At 38.5% G+C, this 24,602-nt stretch overlaps 1 protein-coding gene across 2 annotated transcripts in view; it reads right to left on the reverse strand.

Moving 5' to 3' along the window:
• Positions 1-24,602, reverse strand: part of Wdr70 (WD repeat domain 70) — a 199,385-nt gene that overhangs the window by 26,193 nt on the left and 148,590 nt on the right. For both annotated transcript variants that reach the window (XM_050139058.1, XM_050139059.1), the window contains 3 exons: positions 13,611-13,710; positions 11,600-11,684; positions 10,087-10,225 (listed from right to left, as the gene is read on the reverse strand). In XM_050139058.1, the coding sequence (XP_049995015.1) occupies positions 10,087-10,225; positions 11,600-11,684; positions 13,611-13,710 (324 nt within the window). The remainder of the gene's footprint in view (positions 1-10,086; positions 10,226-11,599; positions 11,685-13,610; positions 13,711-24,602) is intronic.

The following is a 24,602-nucleotide window of genomic DNA, read 5'->3' on the forward strand; positions in this document are numbered from 1 at the left end:
ATTTCATCACAAGAAGAATTTCTCAGAGAAAATAAAATGTCTCTTGGGTAAAAGAAATTAAACACAATTTCCCTCATCTAATTCAAAACAACAAACGCTAATTTGCTCTAGTCCCAGAACTTGAGAAGAAATTACGATGTCTGGTAATTGCTTTTATTGATGAGAGCCTGGAAGCAGAAAACAAGAGGACACTGAAGCTGGAATCCACAGTGACACTGGTGGGTGGTCTTCCCGCATGACTCAGAGACCAGAGGCCTGACTAGGGGAATCCATCTCCAACAATACAACGCCTAACTGGTGGGCACAGCATGGGTTACTGGAGTTGCAAGACAAGGAGGCCTCTCAGACCCAAATGGCATTTGAGGTAGGTACTGGAACTTCAGGCCAATACTTCTAGCAAAGAACAGCCATATCTTTGAATATCATGTTACAACTGACAAGTTCCAAGTTGTAAAAGGGTCGGTCGATTTCCTCCGTCTCCTTGAAGACTATAAAGTCAGTGCTAGCATTTCTCTTGTCTAAGTGAACCAAACTTGATCTTTTATCTTTTTAATCTTTCCTTCTGAATTGTGATTTTTAAAACAAATTTTTACTTTATTACAAACATTGGAAATGAAATCACCATTCACCAAAATTAAGCAGACCTAGAGACTATACAATTTAATGAACTTATGTACATAAGGACTGGTGTTTTGTTTTTGCAGCACTTATATTATCTTGGAGAATGTTTTCTCATACAAATTTTTCCAACCCGATCAAAATTCTTATACCCTAACCTACACAGACTTAGGCCCTTTATCTTTTATTTGTCTATATTTAGAGATGGAAATAATATCAACCAGTCTTTTGCTTATCTGAACAAAACACAAATGTATATAACATATTAAGTTCCTAACTATTAAACATATGTGTGATCAAAGAATGGAAATAATTAAGCAAGAAAAATTTTAAAGAAACGAAAAAAAGAGTAGACTCTCCTCACATAGATGAGATATACAGGGCATTAAAATAACATCATTTATCTAATAGTACAAGCAAATATGTTTTAAATATCATATTATTTTGTTTATTCTTTTGAGATCTCGAAAACTCCTCCTATAAGACCATTTTCTATGATTCCAGAAAGGAAATACTATCCTGAGGTATATGTTAATTATAGTCTGCTCATGTGAAAATTCGGCCAGAGCTCTGATAGAACAGCTGGAAAATGTGTTAGCACAGACCCTTCATCAGGATGGAGAAGAAAACCTCAGCAAATCCTACAGGACACGAGTCCTTCGCTGGCCCATCAGGGAACACAGGGTGGTGCTGCATTTGATGCCTGAGCACTAGGCATTGCTATATGTCTACAAATGATGTGAAGACTAAAGTATTTTCCTGTTCATCTTCAAGCATCTATAAACCAAGACGGACTCACAAAGCATATGCTCTCTCTCATCACTGGTTGCTTTTTAAATCAATTATTTCTATTATTTTATGTGACTGGTTTTTTGCCTGCATGTATATCTGTGTACAGCTACGTGCCTGGTGCCCACAGAGGCCAGAACCTCCTAGAACTGGAGTTATTAGTAGCTGTGAGCCACCACGAAGGTGCCAGAAATCAAACCCAGAGCCTCTGGAAGAGAATATGGGGCTCTTAACTGTTAAGCCACCTCCCGGGTTCTTTGTCTGATTTTATAGAGTAGTTAACTATGCTCATTCTTAAGGTTATGTTATCTAGCTTCTGATTATTTATCTGGCTTTGCCATTCATGGTCAGCATGTCTGCACAAGGAAATGCAGTCACATTTAAACACCTGTGAAATAAAACATAAGCTTTTGTGGAGAGAAAGGAATAAAAGTTTCTACTTCATGAACACAGAAATACTGCTTAAAGGTTTTAAAAGACTAGAAACAAAAGCAGAGAGTATTCTTTGAGAAAGCTGGCACTAAGGAGTAGTCTTAAGCATCCTGTTAGAGGCAAATGTCCCCAGAAGTGACACACTGGATGCTCCCTCTTCCTAGTTCTCATTGCTCTCAGGAAGCCTGGGACAAAGTGACAGCCCTTCACCCCATCTCACGTTCCACCACACATGCTGATTTTTACACATAGAAAGAATTTAAGAGTTATGGGATTATAGAGGCTTTCAAAAGCGAGGTCCCAGTCAACCAGATGATCTTAGGGAAAGTTACTCAGCTTTAGGATTAAATCTTGATTCTACAGAAAGCACTATTTCAAAAGAGAATGTCAGGACTCTAATAAGTGTACCTGAATTAAGAATCCACTTGTTGGGAGTGGAGAAAAATATAAACAAAAAACAATACAAAAGAAAAAGAAGCCACTTGTTAAATTAAAAATTGTCTTTTTAAAAGAGACTAAAAAACGAGATAATAATCATATATTTGTCTCCAGTCTGAAAAAAAAAGATATTGATTAAATATTTTAATTTAGAAAATTCTACTTTAAGGGGTCTTTTGCCTGCATGTGTGTCTTTGCACCATGTGTGTGCAGTTCCAGGACAGGGCACTGGAGCCCTTTAGGACAGGAATCACAGACTGTTGTGGGCAGCTGTGGATGCTAGAATCAGACCTGGCTTCTTTAGAAGAGCAGCTAGTGCTCTTAACTACTGAACCATGCTCCCAGCTCCTTAACAAGAGACTGCGGTGTCAAATGCTAACAGGTAATGTTTATTTACTTCAAGCTCAGGGCGGTGGTGCACACCTGCAATCCCAGTACTCAGGAGGTTGAGGCAGGAGAAATATGAGCTTGAGCCCAACATGGACTACACGTGATTTTTTTTCCTTTTTACTTCAAATCACTGTGTATTTTACAATAAAGCACATTAATTAATAGTATAACAACCAAGGCAAATTATATTAAACAGAGTTTAGATTGCCAATATTTTTAGCATCTGTAGCAAATTTGGGTTTCTTCCACTGAACTCAAACACAGTTATTTTAGTAAGTGCAAAAGAGATAATCAATCTCAAGTTTTAAATAAGCAGACAAAACAAAATGTGCACTTCATTCATCAAATTACAAGTAAATTATATTTATGACATCCCAAATTATTTCAAAATTAAAAAATACAAACAAAAGAAAGTGAGAGGAATCAAACCATTAGTATAAATCTTAAATCTCAATAAGAACATTCTATAATCAAATGCAATAAAAAGTAAAGCAAGATCAACAAAAACATTTCTAACAAATGGCTACCACATACCAAGTGCTGTGCTAAGCACAAGGAATGTCATGCACTTACCACACACAGCACCTGCAGCCCCCTAGGGGCCCTCCCAGTCCAATTTAGTCTCTGGAAAACTTAGACTGTCTGAGAAACATTATCAAAGATAATGGAGGTGCTGAGAAAATCCAATCCTCAAGGAAAAGTTTTTGAGGTATTTTTTGGGGGAGGGGTTCTTTTTTTAAGAATAAGTTTGGTTCGCTCAGACAAGAAAAGACAAGAACAGCAACTTTATAATCGTCAAGGAAGCAGAGGATATTCACCAGCTGTTCCCCAAGTCCAGGAGGACTGGAGTAAAGGATGTGGGCTCTAAACATGAGAATGTGAGGCTAAAGAAGCAGGGAAACGAACTCTTTGGGGAGGTTGTAAAAATCTTCTGTGAAAAGCAACTCCAGTTTTTTATACAGGGCAGTTAAATCATAGTTCTCAGGGAAAGACATGGACTCTATAATAACGTGGGGAATCTGAAGAAAGTATGCCCGACTCCAGACAGCAACTAATTAAGCAAAAGCCAGTAGCTCGGAGTGGTATTGCTGTCAAGGGAACATCCTAGCTACATAAGTGGGAATCTTCCTTTCTAATTAATGGTCTATAGTTTATAATGGAATGTCAAGTATTCCATTCTCAGGGCTCTTGCAAGTAGTCACAGACGGTATGATGAAGATGATGGCGATTCTGCTTATATACAATCTGTCTTATACATCACTCCACTATATGCACTCTTTAGAAAAAGGTGAAGTTCATTATATAATAATTTAAAAAACAATACAATGGGATCAGCAGTACACTAGTGCCTATCATCTTCTTTTCTTAAAATATTTCAAGATTTGATAAGACAATTACTAATAGACGAGAAGGAAATCAATGGCTCCATTGCTTCCAACACCTATGTGCCTACAGAGCGACATTCTTTAGATCCTGAGTACGGCTGCTATCAGCCATTCAGAGCATGATACCTTCAGGTTCTCTGAGAACAAAACAGTCATTTCATTAAGTCCTTCTTGGACATTAGGAGGCAAGGAATAGAAGCTAAGTTATAGTTACATGCAAATTATATGTATAAGCAGATTCCTTAAGGAAATCCCAAGAACGAGCTTAATGTCTTTCTGGTGCCACATCTTCTATATTATGAAGGCAGCAAAACCAGAATTCTGTCTTTCACTATAATGAATAGCATCTTTTTGCCCTGGCGATTAAAGACTGAGCACTGAGCCAACAGATAATGAAACACTGTCCTAAGAGCCATGCTAGACATGTGCCAGTGCTACACTGGCCAGTTTACACTAAATACCAACACCTTCTACTTATGGAAGAGGAGGAAACAACTTAACCTCTGAAAGCCTGCCTTCCTGTTAGACAAACTGCCCTATCACTTGGGTGTGATACCGGCTTTATTACATACAAATATGTTGATCAGGTTCCTTTTAGGATCTGCATTAATACTTCAAGAAGTGAATTAAAGTGAAATATCATTAAGCTGATATCACTTTATTCAAAAATACATAATTCAAAGCAACTGATATTCTCTAGGCAACCGGCAGCCTGACTGCTCTATAATAAAAATCAGATAATGGAAAACTAGTTAATTCAAAGCCCACATTTTCCATCTCCTTGTGTTTTGCATTAAGAAGGTTTCACTATATTTGAGAAGGCAGCTAAATGCCAAATGCAGTCTTCGTTTCTACAGGCATTTTCACTGTTGGTAGCTCACATTCTCTTGTATGTTACTACAGGGATGAGTCTGACCTGGCATAGATGCTACTCAACCCCTCTACTTTTAGAAGCTTTCAGGGTGGGGCAATTTTGCCTGAACTAGAACTCTGTATCACTAAGACATGATTAGTCTATTCCCCGTAGCAAAGGAAGAACAGATGGAGTCCTCTGCTCCTTCGGAGACAAGCTCTCACATGCTGGGCTTCAGTAATTTGTTTGAAGTGAATTCCCAGATCACATATATCTATATTCAAATGTAAGACCAAAAACACATTCCAAAGGCATCTCTGAGCACTTCTGGAATATCCATTTGTTTGAATTATCTTTCTGCCCTCCTCCACAGGCATAAATAATAGACGATGGTTACAGTCTGAATGGTCATCACTTATAAATTAAGGTAAATAGCTAGCTTCATGAAGGAGCTTAGCATTTATGGCCCTTTTATATCCATCTGTTCTTCCTCTTCAACTCTTCACACTTAAAATACCAGTATTCTCCCCTAGTAAGAACACACATGGGGGATGGAGAGATGATTCAGCAGTTAAGAGCACTGGCTGCTTGTCTAAAGGTCCTGAGTTCAATTCCCAGCAATCACACGACAGATTACAAGCATCTATATCAGGGTACGATACCTTCTTCTGGCATGCAGGCAGACATGAAGATAAAACACTCATACATAAAAATATGCAAATAAGTATAATTTTAAAAGAACACATGTAATATACATATATTTATACTGTATATAATAAGATGTTAAAAGTATTGTGTGTGATACTTTTGTGGGAAATTGGCATTTTCAATGCTTAAAGTAATATATATAGCAATTTTATTAAACATCGATGCTATTAATTTTAATGTCACATATGAGATAACCTATGAATAGTGGGATAATAAATATATAAAAATTAATCTTATTTGCAATGGGATGTGTCTATGAAGAATGAGATCTTAGGGTAAGGGAAGATGTGAACTCAAGTTCTCTTCAAAAATTCACAAGATTAAATAAAGAAGGAGACAGCCATTACTCTCATTGAAAGTATTTGTTTGTATTATTGTATTTGAAGACAGGGTTCACTAGCCCAGGCTGGCCTCAAATCACACTGATCCTTCTTTCTGCCTTAGCCTCCTCAGAGTCAATGAGCCATCATGGCCAATTCTTGTTTTTTGAAAACAGAATTATGGACCTTACTTTTTCCTCAACAGATGTAGACAATTTCTATTATCAGATAAACTGATCTTAAGCAAGAACTCTCCCCTTTCTTTTGGTTAAGTATATGAACTTTGACATAACATAATTTTATCAAAAGTTATATATAATCTAACCAATATTCAGGAAAATAAATGACAATGATAAGCTCGTAGTAACTGAGTCAATAAATAATATCATAAAAATCATATTATTGTCATCTATCTACCTAAAACTACGCGCATGCACGTGTGTGTGTGTGTGTGTTTTGTGTTATCTGTCTGTATATGGGGGCGTACAATTGGACAAAAGGAAGATTCCAAAAACAACTGCACTTGCATTGTAAAATGTGTGAAAACATTGCTGAATGCAATGAAAATAATAAAATTTAACATCTGCCATCTCCTACTGAAGGAGTCAAGACTCTCCATGGTTAGTCTACACTAACTACAGAGAGGAAAATATTCAGACTGGCACAATGCACAAAGTAGAGTTGAAATAAGACTTTTTAAAAAACAATTCCAAACAAAACATGAAAAATACACTTGCTAAATTTTATTATTAATGTTGGGATGTATATTTACTCACGATATACCATGGAGTGCATGTGGAGTCCATCCTCCCTTTCCACCTTTATGTGGGCTCCAGGAATTGAACTCAGCTCATCAGGCCTGTGGAACAAGTGCTCTTATCCACTGACCTATCTAGCTGGCCTGCACCTGCTATATTTTAAAACACTGTTTTTGGACAAAGACGATAGGCCACATTTAGTCAATAAAATTTTAATTGCAGAGATCGACATCTCTTGGTTGTAAATATTTGGGTCCACATTATGTTGAGCTTCCTGTCCTACATTATAACTACTTAAGAGTTTGTTCTGTTTTAGGAGGTGAACGGACAACATCTAGGATAGACATTAAATGCCACTGCCTGTACATTCACTAACAGTAGCAACTATTAGTGCTAAGAGTATCAGATGTTCCCTTTTATATAAAGCAAAACTCAACAAGAATCTCCTCACTATACCGAATCATGGAATTACTAAAAGAATAATGAGTGTTGGGGGCTTTGATGACAAAACATCAAACAATGAAAACAGTCGTCCCTTACTCCCTTTTGACTCTTCTAGCAAAGTGTCCATGCTTTATCTAGTCCAAGGGATGTGTTTATTTTCTTACATTCCCAAGAAGCCAAAACTTGAAGCAACAGGTCAAAAGGGCAGTTTAAACCCTTTAGCCTAACATTCTACTATATAAACAGACACGGAGGCTGTCTGATGTTAACACGCCCTCATCACCACCATCAATCAATGATTTACAGAGGCCTTTCCAAGCCCTGCGGTTTTGTCCTTGTCTCCATGTCTCTCTTCAACTATCTATCCAAATGGATCTGAAAATCTGCTTCTTTGCTTTTCCAAAATGACTCGTGCTAACATAACGTATACTTTATTTAATGAACTTTTCCTTTGTTAGTGTCTGTTGGTTTGCTCTCTCCTCTTGTATTTTGTTACTTAAGGGTAATCTTTATACTCTTCTATACCCTTTCCTATCAAACTCACAGGCAGTAACCATTTCAGCTATGAATTATAAATGATGCTCCCAAAATGTATGCACTTTTTCCTATGCACTAAACTCATTTGCCCATCTGTAGTAAAAATGTAAACCCAAAATAAAACAAAAACTTACATTTTCATATCAATAAACAGGGTTCAGTGTCTTTCCTGAAGGTACAGACACAGATAGACAGAAAAGATTGTTTTGGCAGTGGACAAGTACAAGTTGAGAAAGTCCTTGAATTCCTGATCTCCTGCCTTCACCTCAAAACTGAATGCTGGGATCACAAACATGCACTACCACATCCAGTCCATACCATTCAGCTCTAGGTACTGAACTCAGGATTCCCCTATGGAGGCATACTACCAACTGAACTACATCCCTAGTCTTAAGATAAACTACTATCTCAGAAATGTTCACTAAGATTTGAAGTGAGAAACCTCATTTCATATACAGATGCTCACCAATCTGGTAATCTAGCCCTTTCACTTCAACAACCTAGGTCATTCCTGTGTCATTCCTTGTTTTCAAATAAATGGCTACAAAATAAAATGACTTCTTTATTCCAGTTCAATCTCTGTAACTCAAAAGGCCTTTGTCCTGCTTCATCTTTCAAGGACACAACTTCATTTTGCACTATGCATGACTGTACTTTTCAAATGTTATCTATGCAGCAAACCCCAAGGATTCCACAGAGAAGAAAACAATGTTTCTACCCACATGGCATTTAGAACTTGGTCAAAGACATAAAGAACAAATAAGTCTATACCATGAGGTGATGGAAATGCCGTGGAAAGGAAGAGCAGCAGAGAGAATATTATCACATTATGAGACACAGATTTTCTGAGTGAACAGTATACTCTTCCAACAAATAAATGAAGCCAAGCATGTCTAATGTGCAGGCCTACCTACATTTTCTTAATGTTTTTATGTTTCAACTTAAATTATTATTTAAAAATGCCACACCAAGAATAATACAGGAAACGTACAGTCATTTAGAGGTATAGCTTAATTCAGAAATAACCAACTGTAATAATTTTACTTTTTAAACATTTTGGGAGAATTTTATATGTACTGAAATTTTACTTTTTGAGATTAAAATTAATACAATTATTTCTCTTTGAATCTAGTGTTTTTATTGGCTCCAAGATGTACCCCTAAAATTGTATTTCAAGCACTAACAAGTTTCACATTATTTCATGATATTAGACTCCATAAAACCTGAATGTATATCAAGAGTGTGTCTCCTCAAGTGTGTCTCCTCACTACTTCACATTTGTAACATAAAGTCCAGCACAGCTTCAAATTTGGGACCTACACATTAAGACCTATAGTAACACTAGACATCTGAGACATGAGCTTTGTTTAAACACAGTTGTTCAACTGTCTGAATCACTGAAGTGTATAATTTGTCTCAACTGTTTACAAAGAGCTGAAACAACTGGAGAAAGCAACAGAGGAAGACTGTGTGAGATGAGGAATTACTCAGGATTTGAGCCAGAGAAAAGAGGCACAGACATCAATTGCCCTATTTCACAACTCAGAAAGTTATAATTATTTGCTTTACCATCTAAATAATAAAATGCACCTTTAAGGAATTCAAATTTTCTTCCCAGAACCTTCATCATTATTATGTTCCACACAGCTCCAGTCTCAGGATACAAATGAATGAATGCTAATATTTTAGTGTTCATATAAATACGCATGGAAAAACTAAAGTTTCTTTGTCTTTTAAAAAATATGCCAGAGTCAAATGTAAATGTTTTAAACTTCTGAATACTAAATTAGGTTCCAGGTAATGTTAAGTCTTCTCTTATTGCTATGACTTTCGCATGCAGAATCTTTTCAAAGCCTTAAAGATTTAGGAATCAATGATAAACTTCCATCTGCCTGAGGGCATAACACTTCACAATTGCACAGGAACACACTTGTTGTAGGCCAGTCCTCCTTATGCACTGCATGACGACCAACCTCATCCTTCCTTAGTCTGGTTCCAGGAGAAAAACAACACAGGCTCAGCTGAACTTCTGACTAAAGTTTGAGTCTATAAAAAGTGTCATGCTGGGGGAAAGGGGACAATGTAGATCAGTCAGTCTACAATGTCCTAAAAAGTCTTATAGTGGCTGGGCACGGTGGTTCCATGCCTTTAAACCCAGCGCTTGGGAGGCAGAGGCAAGCAGATCTCTGTGAGTTCGAGGCCAGCCTGGTCTACAGAGAGAGTTGAAGGACAGCAAGAGCTATAACACAGAGAAACCCTGTCTTAAATAAAAAACAAAACAAAAAAGTCTTATGTTAGAACAAGAAACCACCATTATACTACTGTAAAGGCCAGAGTTTGTGTTCTATTCAAAACAAAACAAGAGATGCTAACTTCACTTCATTCAAGAGTAGAGAGAAAAAGAAGGAACATACCGCATCTGTGATGTCGATCTCATACACCCTTTGGAAAGTCCTGCGCTCGAAGAAGACAAGTTTGCCGTTGCCACATCCCCTTTGAACAGAGGTCCCAGTGACTATGAGTTTATCGTCAGGACTGAAGCAGCAGTCAGTCCTACACACAAAAGAGATGACAAGTATAAACCCAGGGCTCCGACGGCAGTGTAGCGATAATGCGAGAACTAAAAACACATAAACATCCCCATAAAAAAAGCTAATGTCTACACATTGGCCTACACATCAGGTGTTTTAAATAATTTGCTTAATCTTTACAATAACATTATAGGTTAGACGTCGTCCTCACTGTACTAACAGAGAGGTTAACTAAGCCTTGCTCATTAACACACAAGAATGGGATACATCTGGGACTCAAATGTAGGCAGTCTGACTTCAGAGTCTGCTTTTAATTTCCATACCATGACATGTTGTAATGTAGAGAGAGTGTGAGAAACATGCAATACGGAGTATCTACAGACAAACAAACACATCTGATAAAGTCATATTAGCTTTGGCCACTACAAAACTACTTGTACTGCCCCCGTCACTGCTACCACCTCCAAATGGTGTCAGTCACATCAAGTCAAGCTCCGCAAGAGAAGGAAGCTGCACTGCTGGAAACAAGCTGCTGTCTTTGACTCTGCAGTTCCTTATTGTGGATATTCTACACATTATGCAGAGAAGTTATGGGGTCGGCATTGTTTCCGCAGGTGTAATGGCTCTAAACCCCTCATCTGTTCTAAACTGGCGATTGCTGGTAGGTTTACTTTTTAACAGCTAACGCACAGGCCGTGGGCTGTGGTGGCGTGGGCGCTCTACTACCACACGGTTTCTCTCATTTGAACCTTCCTGTTGGTCATTATTTAACACAGATGTAAAGTTTCACTTCTTCCAAAATAGAAACCGTTTCCTAGGCACCAATTATAGGACTTAGAGGTTAAATCCCACCTCAGCTGCCTCAGAATAATCTTTGAAAGCTTCAGTTGCCAGACGTAGTAGACTGGAGATAACTATGTTTGGTCATTCCTGACAAAACAGTGTGAATAACATAAAGAGCTCTGTGTGTATATAACAAATATACATATAAAATCAGGGACAAATTGACATAATTTATCTTCAAAACAAATATGCAAAATTAAAAAAATACTTATCAAATCCCTTTCCTAGAAGATTAAAATACTTGATGCAAATTAACATTAAAGAAATTGTTCACCTATGCTGATCAAATAACAAAATATGCTACTTGTGCTTGTGGGCCTGGAGGATGACTCAATGTTTAAGAGCACTGGCTGCTCTTCTAGAGGACCCAGGTTCAATTCTCAGTATCCATATTGTGGTCCACAAACATCTGTAACTCCAGATATAGGGGATCTAGTGTTCTCATTTGGCCTTCTCGGTTACCAGGCACACGTGTGGTACATAGGCATACAAATTGCAAAACATCACACACATGAAAAAGTTGTTTTAACTTAGAAAAGAAACTACGACTTACATTGGGAACAAGGTGGGAAGGTCTGAGGCTGAAAATAATGGCTTATTAAATTGTCTGACGTCCCATAATTTTAATGTATCATCACCTAATTGAGGAATGAAGGGGACAAAAGACAAGTGAATTTTGTACAAAAGAACTCATGCCAGCTTAAGGTTTGCTAAACAATATACAACTATAAAAAAGGGAGGATGGGAAGAAGTAAAGAAAGATGAATCAAGGGGAAAGAAGGGAGAACCCAAGTTCACCGAAGCACATTTCCCTTTTTTATTTGTTTAGGGAGTTTGAAAAGGCAATAGCAGTTGCAAAAATAGTATAAAATTATAAGATGCTTAGTCATCCTCCTAGCAATTACTTTCCAGATTGATTAGCATCTGCCGGCAACTCTGCAGAACTTCCACCAAAGAGCCACATTAGAGCAGATGGTAGATCCCTGTGGTATGCTGAGTACAACCGACTTTCTTGGGAAACCCTAATTTCAGAACCATCAAGCCTGGAAATAGTTCAGCTCACAACAGATTATCTTTCCCATTAGTATGTGGGTAGAATGATCTATCAACATTAATGAGGTAGGCCATGTTATTCCTTGCCCCCCAGAGTAATCTGACTTGAGGTAGGCCATATTATTTCTTGCCTCCCTGAGTAATTCAGCTTGTGGCTATTAGTCTTCATTTTGCTGGGAAAGTACTACTTTTCCAAGCTGCTTAAAGAGTAATGAACTTTCTTATAAGGATACCATTTTTATATTTCTATAGGGTTACTCACAAACTCCTAACTAGAACAAGAGTCAAGCTCATATAAGTAATGTCTGCTGTCCTTTCTCCCAAGTACCCACAGCCTAAGACTGGCCTTGGCCCTTTGGGTCCAAGAAGGAATCAGGATCAGTTGGAAGAGAGATTGGAGAGTTAATAAAGCCCATTCTGTCCCTGACTTTGGAATGTTACTGCATTGTCACAAGTCAGCTCAGAAATCTGCAGCCATGCTCCATAATTTATAGTTCACAGGCTGCCCAGCTACCGTCTACCCCTCTACTAGACACAGCCTTATTCATGTGAGACGGACGTAGCATACAAATCAGGAACAAATCAGGAATACCCAACATGTAACCATATCTAGGTTAGAATACAATAATAAAGAATAAAATACAGCAGATAGTACCTAATTATAAAACCCCTGACCCCCAAAACTAAACTGTGGTGATGTTTGAACTCAGATAGTAGAAAGAGTACCACACAACATTTAAAATAGCAGGCACGAAATGATAAAGCAAGAGAGAACAAATAGAGGAAGATAACTGGGAATGTTCATATACATCTGTCAAACAAGCAGCATATTTAGGCATCAAACAAATCAAAAGCTTGAAGCAAGCCTATTGAATTCACACTTGAGCTACGATAAAGACCCTGGCTCAAAGAAACCATGGTTTATGTACATGGCTCAGTGGTAGAGTGCTTGCCTCATGTATATACACAGAGAATAAAAGAATGTAGGTGATCAGTTACAAATTCTAAAGGCAGAAACAAAAGCCATTCATGAAGACTAAATTCCTGTGACATCTGAAGATAAAATAATAATCTAAAGAAAAAAACATAATTTCTAAACTTTGGTTGATAATACTTTTACATTTGTTATTTATGCACGCATGAATTAATTATCTATTGCACATACATACAAAAGCATGCTAAAGCTTGCACACAGATGCCAAAGGACAACTTTGTAGAGCTGTTTTCTCCTTCTACCATGTGAGCTCTAGGAATCGAATAATCCTTAGGTCACCAGGCTTGGCAGCAAGCACTTTAATTGCTGAGCCATCTTGCAAGTCCAATTAGTAAATTTTGATACAGACAATGTTGCCAAGTTGAAAACACGTTTTAATTAAAAAAGAATCTGACTGGCAAAGATACATTAACAAGGCACAGTTAACTTTAGTAAGCATTAAGACATTTGTCTTATAATTAAGAGTTAAGGATTCTTTTTATGTATAGAAACACATCAAAAAGAGCTGTTTACCTACCTCCACGAGAGGCAAGGACATTACCATCATAGGAAAAAGCCACACAAGAAGTATCTGTGCCAGGGTCATGAGCCTGTTTATAGTGGAATTTGGGGTGAACCTGCAAGTAAACACAAGCAAGTGTAAGCCACTCTTAAATTCAAATAAGACAAATTTTGTGCAAAAGAACATTTGATTTTATCATCCAGACAATTATATACATCTTAGGTGAAATACTAATTTCACCTGATTATAGTCTTGTTCCTATAAAAAAAATGGAAGGCTTTAACAAAATTTATTTGCGACAACAAAGAAGCAATACATCCTAGCAGAAGACTTTTTTTTAGCAAGGCCTGAGTGATATAAAATAACAACTATTTTTGTATTTGCTTCTAAAGCTATTGGGATCATGTCCCCATTTTATCTAAAAGACAAAATTGATCATTATCCTCCCCTTCCAGAGTTTTTCCTAAGGGCCTGCATCACCACCTGTACTTGGAAACTATCAACCTCTTTCAGCTCCTTCTCATCCTCCCCTCCATTGGCATTTTAGCAATAGATTTCTGAAATGTCTAACACAGAGGACCCTAATACGCACAGATGTTAGGAAGCAAAACAAGCAACGGTCAGTAAAGGCATGAATGCACTGTTTTGTTTTCTTTTGGAGCCCAGTCAATGGGCAAGAAAAACATCATGATCTGAGACATGTGCTCAATTAGCCCCTTAACACAGAAGTTCTCAACCTGTAGGTCACGACCCCTTTGGAGTTAACAGACACTTTCTCATGGGTTTTATATCAGATATCCTGTATATCAAATATTTGCATTATGATTCATAACAGTAGAAAAATTGCAGTCATGAAGTAGCAATGAAAATAACGGTTAGAGCTCCCAAAACATGAGGAACAGTATTAAAGGGTTGCAGCATTAGGAAGGTTGAGAACCACTGCCTTAATATCAGTAGACATGTAGGTAAGGGGTCTAGATGAGTGAGCCATCCTAAACCACCTAGCACTGATTTAATCTCTAGTTAACCACAGATGCAATACACAGCCCAGCAGAAATCAGTCATGCTGGTCTAGACAGAAGTATTGTATGGTGCCACACAATTTTCTCAGAATTCTTCTCTATTTAACATTTTGCCAAACAGTATTCAGCATGAAATAGTCCTATCTCCTTTCAGCTCATGTTAGTTGGACTTTACCATGTCTCACACTTTAAACAAGTCATGGCACTTTTCTATTGCCTGTTTTGTGCCTACCTGCAGGAGTAGAATTCACTCTAGCAATGTTTGCTAATCCTGACCATGGTTAGCTTCATATATTCACTGTCTCTAGGAATATAGTTTGTGTCCAATGAATTACAGCCATTTCTTTTATTCACTCTTTGATAACGAGTAACACAATGCAATATGGATGATAAAAAAAATAAGAAAAGAGACTGTTTAGAGAGAGCTCATCCTTGGTTGACACAGGATTGGCCTTATGGTGCTTTTCTTCATGGTACTAGATAAACCCTTCCCCATATTTCTGACCTTTTCTTTCAAGTGGGTCAGGTCAGGGGCCAATTGTTTCTTTCCCGGGCATGCATGTGAACCCTGAGAACCCACCCCAAAGAGACTCTTAGAACACAGTATGTTATTGCACATCACAGTGCTTACACTCATAAGGCAAACGAATTTGTGAGCACATGAACTTTTGAGCATGGAAACAATATACCCCATAGTAGCTTCACAGTTGTCCCGGTTTCTAGTTCTTCAGATAAGGATGGCTATGTTCAAAACCACCATGCTTTCTCTATTTTCCCTTCTGCTTTAGTTACTTATTACTGTGACCACATATCTAATAAGAAGCAACTTAGACAAGGGAGGATTTATCTTGGCTCATAATTTGAGACTATAGTCCATCATATCAGGGAAACCCATGGCAACAGAAGCAGCTCACAGATGTGACTCTAGGAGCTTGCTCACATCTGGGAGGATTAGGATAGGAAAAAAGGCAATGCCAGTGCTCAGAGGATTTATCCATTTTAACCTTTCATTCGATCTTATGTGCACATTCCATCTCTGTTCCTCTGTTAACCCTATCTGTAAAGGCCCTCCCTCTGAGACACTCCAAAACGTGCCTCACTAATGTTTCCTTGATTCAATCAATCAAGAATGAAACAGAGATCAAACCTTCCCTCTTCCCATTCATCACTCCCCTTTTCTTTCTTTTAAAGATAAAAGACAGTAACAGGGCCACAGAGATGATACAAGGGTTAGAAGTGATTTCTGTTGAAACATAAGGAGGGAACTTTGGATTCCAGCATCCACACAAATGCCAGATACTGTCCTTTGAATGACTATAACCCAATAATGGAGGCGGCAGAGACAGGAGAACCCCTGGAGCTTCCTAGATGCCCTCCTCTGGCTGCTAGGCATGTACAAGTCTACACAGTTATGTACATATCACACACACGAGAGAGAGAGAGAGAGAGAGAGAGAGAGAGAGAGAGAGAGAGAGAGAGAGAGACCCAACAGTCCATTTATCATTCCCCATACTGTAAAATAAAATAATGAAAAATTTAGGATCCACATTTATATGCAATAACATTTACTGAGGGCCCTTTGTACATACAGCAAGAAGAAATAAAGACAAGACATGAGATCTTCTTGAAATGATGAAGCAGGTGGGAAAGGGGAAAGCATGTATGACTCTGCACTACTCTTTCATGAAGCATTTACTACAGTTCTAAGTCCATCGTTGCATCAGGTATGGTGGGCAACCAAGTGCTTAAGCACTGGCACGGAGCCATTGACAAGTAGCTCATATATGACAGAGAACAAAGAATGTATTAATGAGTAGGGTTGCATTTCCCAATAGGGTTCTCACTCTTAGTCCAAGGTTCACTATTATAGCCACTGTGACCCCACAGAAAACAACTATGACTCAGCATTTATTTTTCATCTGTGTTTGGCAAAGGGACAGTCCAGCCTTCATTCACAACCAGACTATGTCGCAATTATCCTGTTCGGTCATCTCAGACCAGGTGACTGCAGGGTATGACTACCTAGGGCTCTATCTGGTGGCCAGCTGGAAGCTGCAGCTGCAGGAGAAAGCTCAGCCACTGAGATATGTGAGTCACAGGCAGAAGATGACGCCAGTGCTCTGGAATCTTCTGGCTCCCTGTGTGCTTGCAACTTGAAATTCAAGGTGTTTACTTTAGTCTATAAAACAAACCCCTTATGGCCAGGGCAGAAGTTACCTTCACATTAATCTCCCCTCTTATAAACCCTAGCTGAGATCAGTTGGTATACCAGTTAGGTACTCTAGATTTATGTTTCAGAAATGTGCTTGGAAAAAAAAAAAAAAGCCCAACAAAGGATTTGTACTTTTAAATTTTTAAGACGGCATGAAGTAAACAGCTTGTCTTTTCTTGGACTTTGAAACTTTGTTTTATAATCTTGAGACATCATATAGAGTTATTTAAAGGTGGGGATAATGTCTGATTAGAATATTTAAATATCTGGCATATTTTGCTGTTTTGATTTTAAGCAAATACAATTTTTATTAGAAAGAAATGGGGTAACCATTATAGAATTTCACAGTCTTCTATAGTCTCCAAATGAGGACATCACCTAAATCACCAAGAGGAATGATTTAGGAAAGCCCTTCCAGAGACGGCCCAAAGCACAGGGTTTCCCAGACGATGTTTTGTGTAATATCATCATATCGGAGGGCCACAGCCAAGTAAGCCTGGGAAACTGGAGTTTATTTGCATACCATGGCCTTGTCTTGAAGATTCACAATACACATCAGTATATTAAAAACCAGAGTCTTTTAAGTAATCGTCCTGGAATAAATCAACCCCTTTAACATTTTCCAAAGTTTATTTGATGATGGAACTATTTTTTCAGATAACATATACCAGCATAGATTGAACTAGTATTCTCAGGTCCGTAAGTGGAAAAACACGCATCTTAGACAAGGGTCAGCAAACTTCTCTGGAAAGGACCAACTAGTAACTATTTTAGTCTATGAAGACCACAGATTCTTGTCACAACCTTTTGCTTCTGCTGAATAGCATGGACAAACACAATACATGGGCAAATGGACACCAATGTGTGTCAAAAAACAGAAAACCCACAAAACAGCATCCACAACAAGAGATGGTAAACTACATTTGGCCCCAGACACACTGGTTTGTTGATTAGAAACAACATAATCCTTAAGAAAGCCCTCTGCTTACTAAATCATTGCTGGGTCAAATGAAGGCTTCCTTATAATTTAAAAATAGTCTTAATTTATTATACTGGTGGGGGCAATAATAACAAAATTATGATGATAATAAAAACAGCAGTTACATTTAATGAATGTGTTCCTACTTGGGCCAGCAACACTAGTTTCTAGTTTCATCCTTCATCCTCTCTGAATTACACATAATTATCTCATTTCACCAAGACAACTTACCCATCCACAAATGACAAGAAACTGTCAGAGCAAGAAGTCGAATACTGACTCTGGCTCCAGAAAATATACCATCCACTCAAATAAGTGCTTTCTGAAAGGTTACCATGTTTCTTTGGGTATGTATGGGGGCAGTACAATGGGACCAGCCCTTTGTAGCCCTTGTAGTGAATCCAGTCTCCTTAAAGCCCCAGGGCAAGTAGGGTAACAAGAGACTGATAACATAAACTAACTGCTCCTCCTTCAAACTAAGTAATACATTACTTTACACCATTATAGATTTATCAGTCTAAGACAGAAACTACCTGTCTTTTGTCCAAACACAGACAATAAAACAAGCAAGAACAGCAGCAGCCACTGTTCCCTTGTCTTTCCCAGTCAATGGGAGCTAGTTGACTGCAGAGGTCTTTTGTGAGCTACACACCGACATCTATTAAACCTGTTACTGCACTGTCTCATCACTGATTTCCAGCGACAATGGGTGCACAATAAGGCAGGGCTAGCTGTCCAGGCTCCTCCCGACACTCGGCTGACTACAGAGGGCCTAGACGCTCATGCAGCATCCCACTGCTCCCTTCCTAGGCTACTTCTCCCTCAGAACAAGGAAACTGGGAGGTGAGACTAGGGAAGTGCAGAGCAGAGGGTGGCACAGCAGCTGGGCACCACACCCCCTCCTAGAAAGCGATAAAACCACCACCCACAGTTCTAATTTGTTCCACAAGCGAGCAGCGAGCAGTGTTTTCTGAAGATCATAGGAAGTCTCTGAAGTAACTGAAAATTTGGTAAGTAACAGAAAAGAAAGGTTGGCAATGAGGAAATCCCACCATGTGGGATATTTATTAATTTTTCTCCTCCAGCTCTTCAGTTTTGGGGTAACATAGGGTGGGAATTTAGACTGTCTACTTCTCATAACTATAAATGTGAGCATAAGCGTGGCTCCCAATTCAGCTCTTTAATTGAAGGGGACTTGAAAACCATCATGCCAGTGCCGGAAGCACAGTGCCATGGAATGACCTGCCTAGACAGGAGGGAAAGCCCGTCGGTGCCCCCTTTGAAGTCCAGCTGCCTGAGATTCACTGGCAGCCGACCTTCAAAGAGAGCCGATGCTTCCTTCCCTCAGCCTGGCCGCCAAGCTTCCCGGGCAGCTGGGCGACTTAGCCACTCTCTACCCAGCTGTCTGTGAACTCTGGCAGTCAGTTCAAGTGAGGAATAGAAAGGTGGTGGGGAAGTGAGGGCGGGAGAAGAAAGGGAGGGCGGGTGGCCGGCCCAGTGGCGCCAGGCAAAGGAGGATGCTGGGGTTTCCTGGGAGTCAGTCTTACCAAAGTCAGTCAAAAGACCCAGCTACAGTGGAACACAGTCCAGCTCCACTAGGAAGCAACCTGCCAGGAACCAGAGAGATTTAAAATCTGCATTCTCGCCAACACTAACTAAAGCTTAAGTGAGCCCTTCGTAAGATGGTCCATTCTCGACACAGGGATGCACAGAGTCAAAGCCCCTCATCAAAGATGTACAGTCCTTTCCTGATTCTGAGTTTCCAGCAGTATGAAGTCACTACTTCTTGAAGACTTTGGGGGGGCTGCTTGTCAACTGTGTTGTGACAACACTCGGTTTCTCTGGCAGTCAAAAATTGGAACAACCTTTTTACGTCTGTGCAGCAGATGCCTGGGGAAGGTTGGCTTCTTTAACATAAATAACACCAGTGTACAATGATGTTTATCCTTGTGAATGCATTCTAGACACGAAGAAGTATTAACAGCTACAGGTACAAAATGGATACAGAAAAAAAAAAAACTTTCTAAAGAGGTCTAACCAAGAACAAAACTCTGAATTTGACTGGAGGCCATGAGCTAAGACTGAAGAATAAGATCTGCATTTTAGAGTTCTCTGCAAGCTAGAGACAAATAAAGGGGACTGAAAAATTAGGGGGAAAGCTGACCATAAATCCTATGAAAGATTTTCTCTAATTTAATAGAATTTGAGTAGGAAAGAAATACAAGGATGAGCTGCTACTGTACACTATGACAAACTGAACAAAAGACCCAAATATTCAGCTAGATTCGTTAATTAAGTTACCAGCTACAAAATCTTCCTGCTGAAAACTATGACCAAGCAACCAGCTTTCAGTTTGTGACACAGTACAATCTATGCTTAATGGACACCGTTACCACTTCAGCGTAACAGTGATGGCTTAGGAAGGCAGGAAAGAAGAGCCAGGTCAAGTCAGAAAAGCACACTTAGTCATGGTCTGTTCCCCTCCTTTTTCCTTATAGAGAGTAATAGACAGGGAGTAGAGAGGTGGAGAACTGGACAAGAGTCCAAAGCTTAGGGGGAAATTGAGATTCTTCATGATAGAGTTCACTGAATAAGGAAAAAGAGAGGGACTGGCAAGGTGAGGAAGATAAAAAGAAACATATATTGGAAGTCTGGAATTGCATTAGCCTCTAAAACTGGGGTTTCTCAAGTTGGGCATAGGAGCAAAGAAACCACACTATAGAGTTTCAGAGTAATGCACAGAAAATAATTGCTTAAAAAAATTAAAGTAAAAGTCAAGTCATCTTTACCTTGTCTCTAGAGTGTTCCAGAGTTAAAAAAAGTCAAGTAAGCATTTTTTGTCCCAAACACTGAAGTTGTGGTTAGTGTAATACAATTTCAATTTAGTAGCTCTATTAAAAACTTAAAACTAGCCCCTTTTAAATGTACAGTTTGATAAAGAAAATGCCCCTGTAAGAGCTAAAATTTAGAATACCAATATTTTGTTTATTTTAAGCATTGCATTAACCTACTTGATAAAAAAAAGTTCTAGGGGTTGGAGAGAGGGCTCAGAGGCTAAGAGAACTGACAGCTCTTCCAGAGGTCCTGAGTTCAATTCCCAGTAACCACATGTTGGCTCACAACCATCTGTAATAAGATCTGGTGCCCTCTTCTGGGCTTGCAGGGATACATGCAGACAGAACACTGAATACATAATTAATAAATAAATCTTTGTTTAAAAAGCAGTTCTACTTTCACGACTTAAGAAACTGATTTGAGAATCTGGAGCAGTAGCTCAGCAGTTAAGAGCACTGGCTGCTCTTGCAAAAAAAAACCCAGGTTCATTTCTCATTACCCATATGGCAGCTAACCCTAGTTCAGGAATTCTGGCTTCTGTGGTCACTAGGCAAACATGTGGCACACACATATGTGTAAGCAAAATACCTATACACACAAAGTGAAATAAAAATAAATTTAAAAAGCAAAAGAAAGTGATTTGAAACAAACTGTTTAGTTCCTTGCATACTAGGTCCTTGGCATCATGAGAAAGGAGACAAAAATCTAACATCTGCTTTTAGAGAAAAATAAACTCTAATTATTTTCTAAGTGTTTTAATAATATCTTTTCATTGTTAGAAAACGCCTTACAGGAAACCACAGCCAATCAAAATGCTGAGTTGTGAAGCCCTACCCCAATGGACACATCTACAACACACTTCAACCTTACAAAGAACTACAGGCTACGGAGGAGGGCTGGGAGCACTTATCCAGGGAAGAGCACACTAATTGTCCAGTGCCAAATGGTCACCCTGAAAACATAAGTCACATATGGACTGAGCTGGATATATTTAGAAATACATATGTGCATAAATATACATAGACACAGAAAGTAACAATGAAAAAAGAGGCCGTGGATTTGAAGGAGACTGGGGCGAATAGATGGGAGAGTTCAGAGAGAGGAAAGGAAAAGGAGAAATGTTGTAGTTGTAATCTCAAAAATAAAAAGCCAAAAGCAGATAGAAAAAAAGAGGGGGGACTTCTAAAATTTAAAACAATCCTATGATCATCCTCGTGTTCAGTCCAAACCACAAAAAAAAAAACCCTGAAAAATAAAAATAAAATTGTAGTCTCATATAGTTTTTAATTCCAAGAAGAGAAAAGATGGAAGAAAAATGTGGGAATCTGTAATAACCAGCAGACACGGGGTTCCAAGTTCTTTCAAGAACTAAGAGGAAGTCTTCCCTTATCTACATACAAAAAGCTAGGAGTGGTGAGGAAAGGAAAGACGTTGCAACACAAACAAAACTGTCTTCATCCGAAGTCAAATCATCTTTTTCCAGCCAGGCATAACGGTGCACACCTTAATCCCAGCACCCAACACTATATTTTGAGACTAGCCACAGATCAATCTTTATTAGGGATTCACAGTCCGTATTTAAACAAAAATCTCTTCAACCTCTACCACCTCAGCTCGTCTCCTCATCTTTAGCTTAGAAGACAATTACTTTCTGCTGCCTCTACACACTTAGAGTAAGGACTACCTTGGGCAACAGAAAGAAAAGAAAAGGGAAATAAATACTTTCACAATTATATTTTAGATTTTGACATTGCTCTGAGGAATTGATAAAATTATAGACATAAAACAAGTAGAGAAACAGCTGACATGCTTAAGTCATCAAAAAGGCTCACCAAACAGACATGTGTAGGACATCATGTCCCAGGAGAGTATATAAACATTCAATCTAAGTATAAATGGAACACTTACTAAGACACCTTCTTAATAAGTTCCCCTTGAAAATTTTATATATTCAAAGTATATTACCAAGTATAATATCAGAACAGGAAAAAACTAAAAGTAAATAATTAATAATATAAAAAAATCAAAATATTTGGACATTATGGCACTTAATTATAACTATTTCATAACTAAAAAAGCATCACAACAGAAAATTATAATATATTTCATGTTTGTTAAGGCATAAAAAAATTGTCAAATTTGGGAGAATTTTTATGGACCAAACATTTCTTTCCCTAAGTTCATGTTACAGTGGTTCTGGTATTTATATGTGGGATTTCTACAGGATTAATCAGGATAAATGAATTTATTAGGGAGGATTCATGAGGATATCAGTGTTTACAAGAAGAAGAGAGATCAGCACTTCATTCCCCCAGAGTCAAGTCAGATCACTCGGGGTAGACCTGTGAGCCAAGGAGAGGGCCTCCACCAGGAACCAAATCTCCCAGCACCTTAAGCTTGAGAAAATCAACAACAACAGCAACTAAGATCTCAATAAATGACTGCATTGAAACAAACAAAAACTCACCTAAAGAACATTTAAAAAACATGCAGCTATAACAGAAATCCATATGAAACTATCGTGGTGAATGTAGATTATTCAAGATGACACAGCAGTGCTATTGCTTGACTGCAGCAGATTGTTTCATAAGCACCTAACAAGTACGAACAATTTGCTTTCTGACTACAAAGGTGGGTATTTTAATTTCTGTATACATGCTAGCCAAGAAAATTCAGAATACACTTTTTCCTCAATAAACTGATAAGGCAATGGGTTTTTTTTAATTGTTTTCTAAGAACTAGCTGAAGGCAATCTAATAAATGAGTTGTGCACACATAGCTGAAGTTTCCTCCTGTTAGTACAAAACAATATGACTATAATAAAAACCTCTGGTAAAGAGATCAGGCATCAGTCACCATGAAGGCAAACTACCTAGGCCCCTTCATCAGGCTATCCTTGAAATGGTCTCTGGAAGAACATGGGAATACTAAAACTGAAACATTTAATTTTCTATTAAAATAAAACATAAACCCAGGATGGAAAGTGGTTAGGGGATGGGTAATGACTATTCACATTTTAATAAATAAATAAATAAATAAATAAATAAATAAATAAATAAAGTTTTTTAAGTGTTTGTGAGTTCCCATATTATTCATTAAATCAAACATTAATTTATCCATTCTCCAAACATATGAAGTACCTGAGCACTTTTGAAGCTGGGCTAGAGAGAGCAGAACCCACAAGGGAATACAAGAGGGCACTCTATGGTTTCCCATACAACAGACAGAGAGAAAGAAGTGATCCAATCCTGTCTAAGGGGCAAGAATGTCTTCACTGAGGTGATAGCCTTTAAGAGAGGATATGAAGAATAATGTCACTGCTCCACTGATGTGAGGAGACACCATGACCAAGGCAGCTCTTATCAAAGAAATCATTTAATTGGGGGCTGGCTTACAGTTTCAGAGGTTTAGTCCATTATCATCATGCCAGGTAGCAAGGCAGTGTGCATGCATAAGTGGTGCTGGAGCAGTAGCTAAGAGCTCTCTCACATGCTCCATGATCCATAGGCAAAGAGGTGGGCCTGACATAGGCTTTTGAAATCTTAAAGCCCACCCCCAGTGAAATAATTCCTCCAACAAGGCCCTACCTTCTAATCCTTCTAATCCTTTCAAACAGTTCCAATCCCTGGTGACCAAGCATTCAAATACATGAGACTGTGGGGACTGTTCTTATTCAAACCACCACAATTAGTAGGTCATTATGTATGAAAGGGGTAAACTGTACTCCCAGCAAAGGCTTGCTTTTTTCTTTTTCTTTAAGTTTTTTAAGTTTTGAGACTATAACGACATTTCTCATTTCCCTTTCTTTTCTCCAAGCCTTCCCATACACACTTCCCCACTCTCCTAAAAATTCATGGCTTCCCTTTTCATTGTTGTTAACTTGGAATGCTATTACAGTGACAAGGAGCAGAAAAAAACCGTACATTTTAAACAATAGGTAATTTAGTCTAGTAGCCTAC

The sequence above is a fragment of the Alexandromys fortis genome, unplaced genomic scaffold, assembly GCF_014885135.2.
Source record: "Alexandromys fortis isolate MF-2015 unplaced genomic scaffold, M_Fortis_MF-2015_v1.1 scaffold_37, whole genome shotgun sequence".
Taxonomy (NCBI): domain Eukaryota; kingdom Metazoa; phylum Chordata; class Mammalia; order Rodentia; family Cricetidae; genus Alexandromys; species Alexandromys fortis.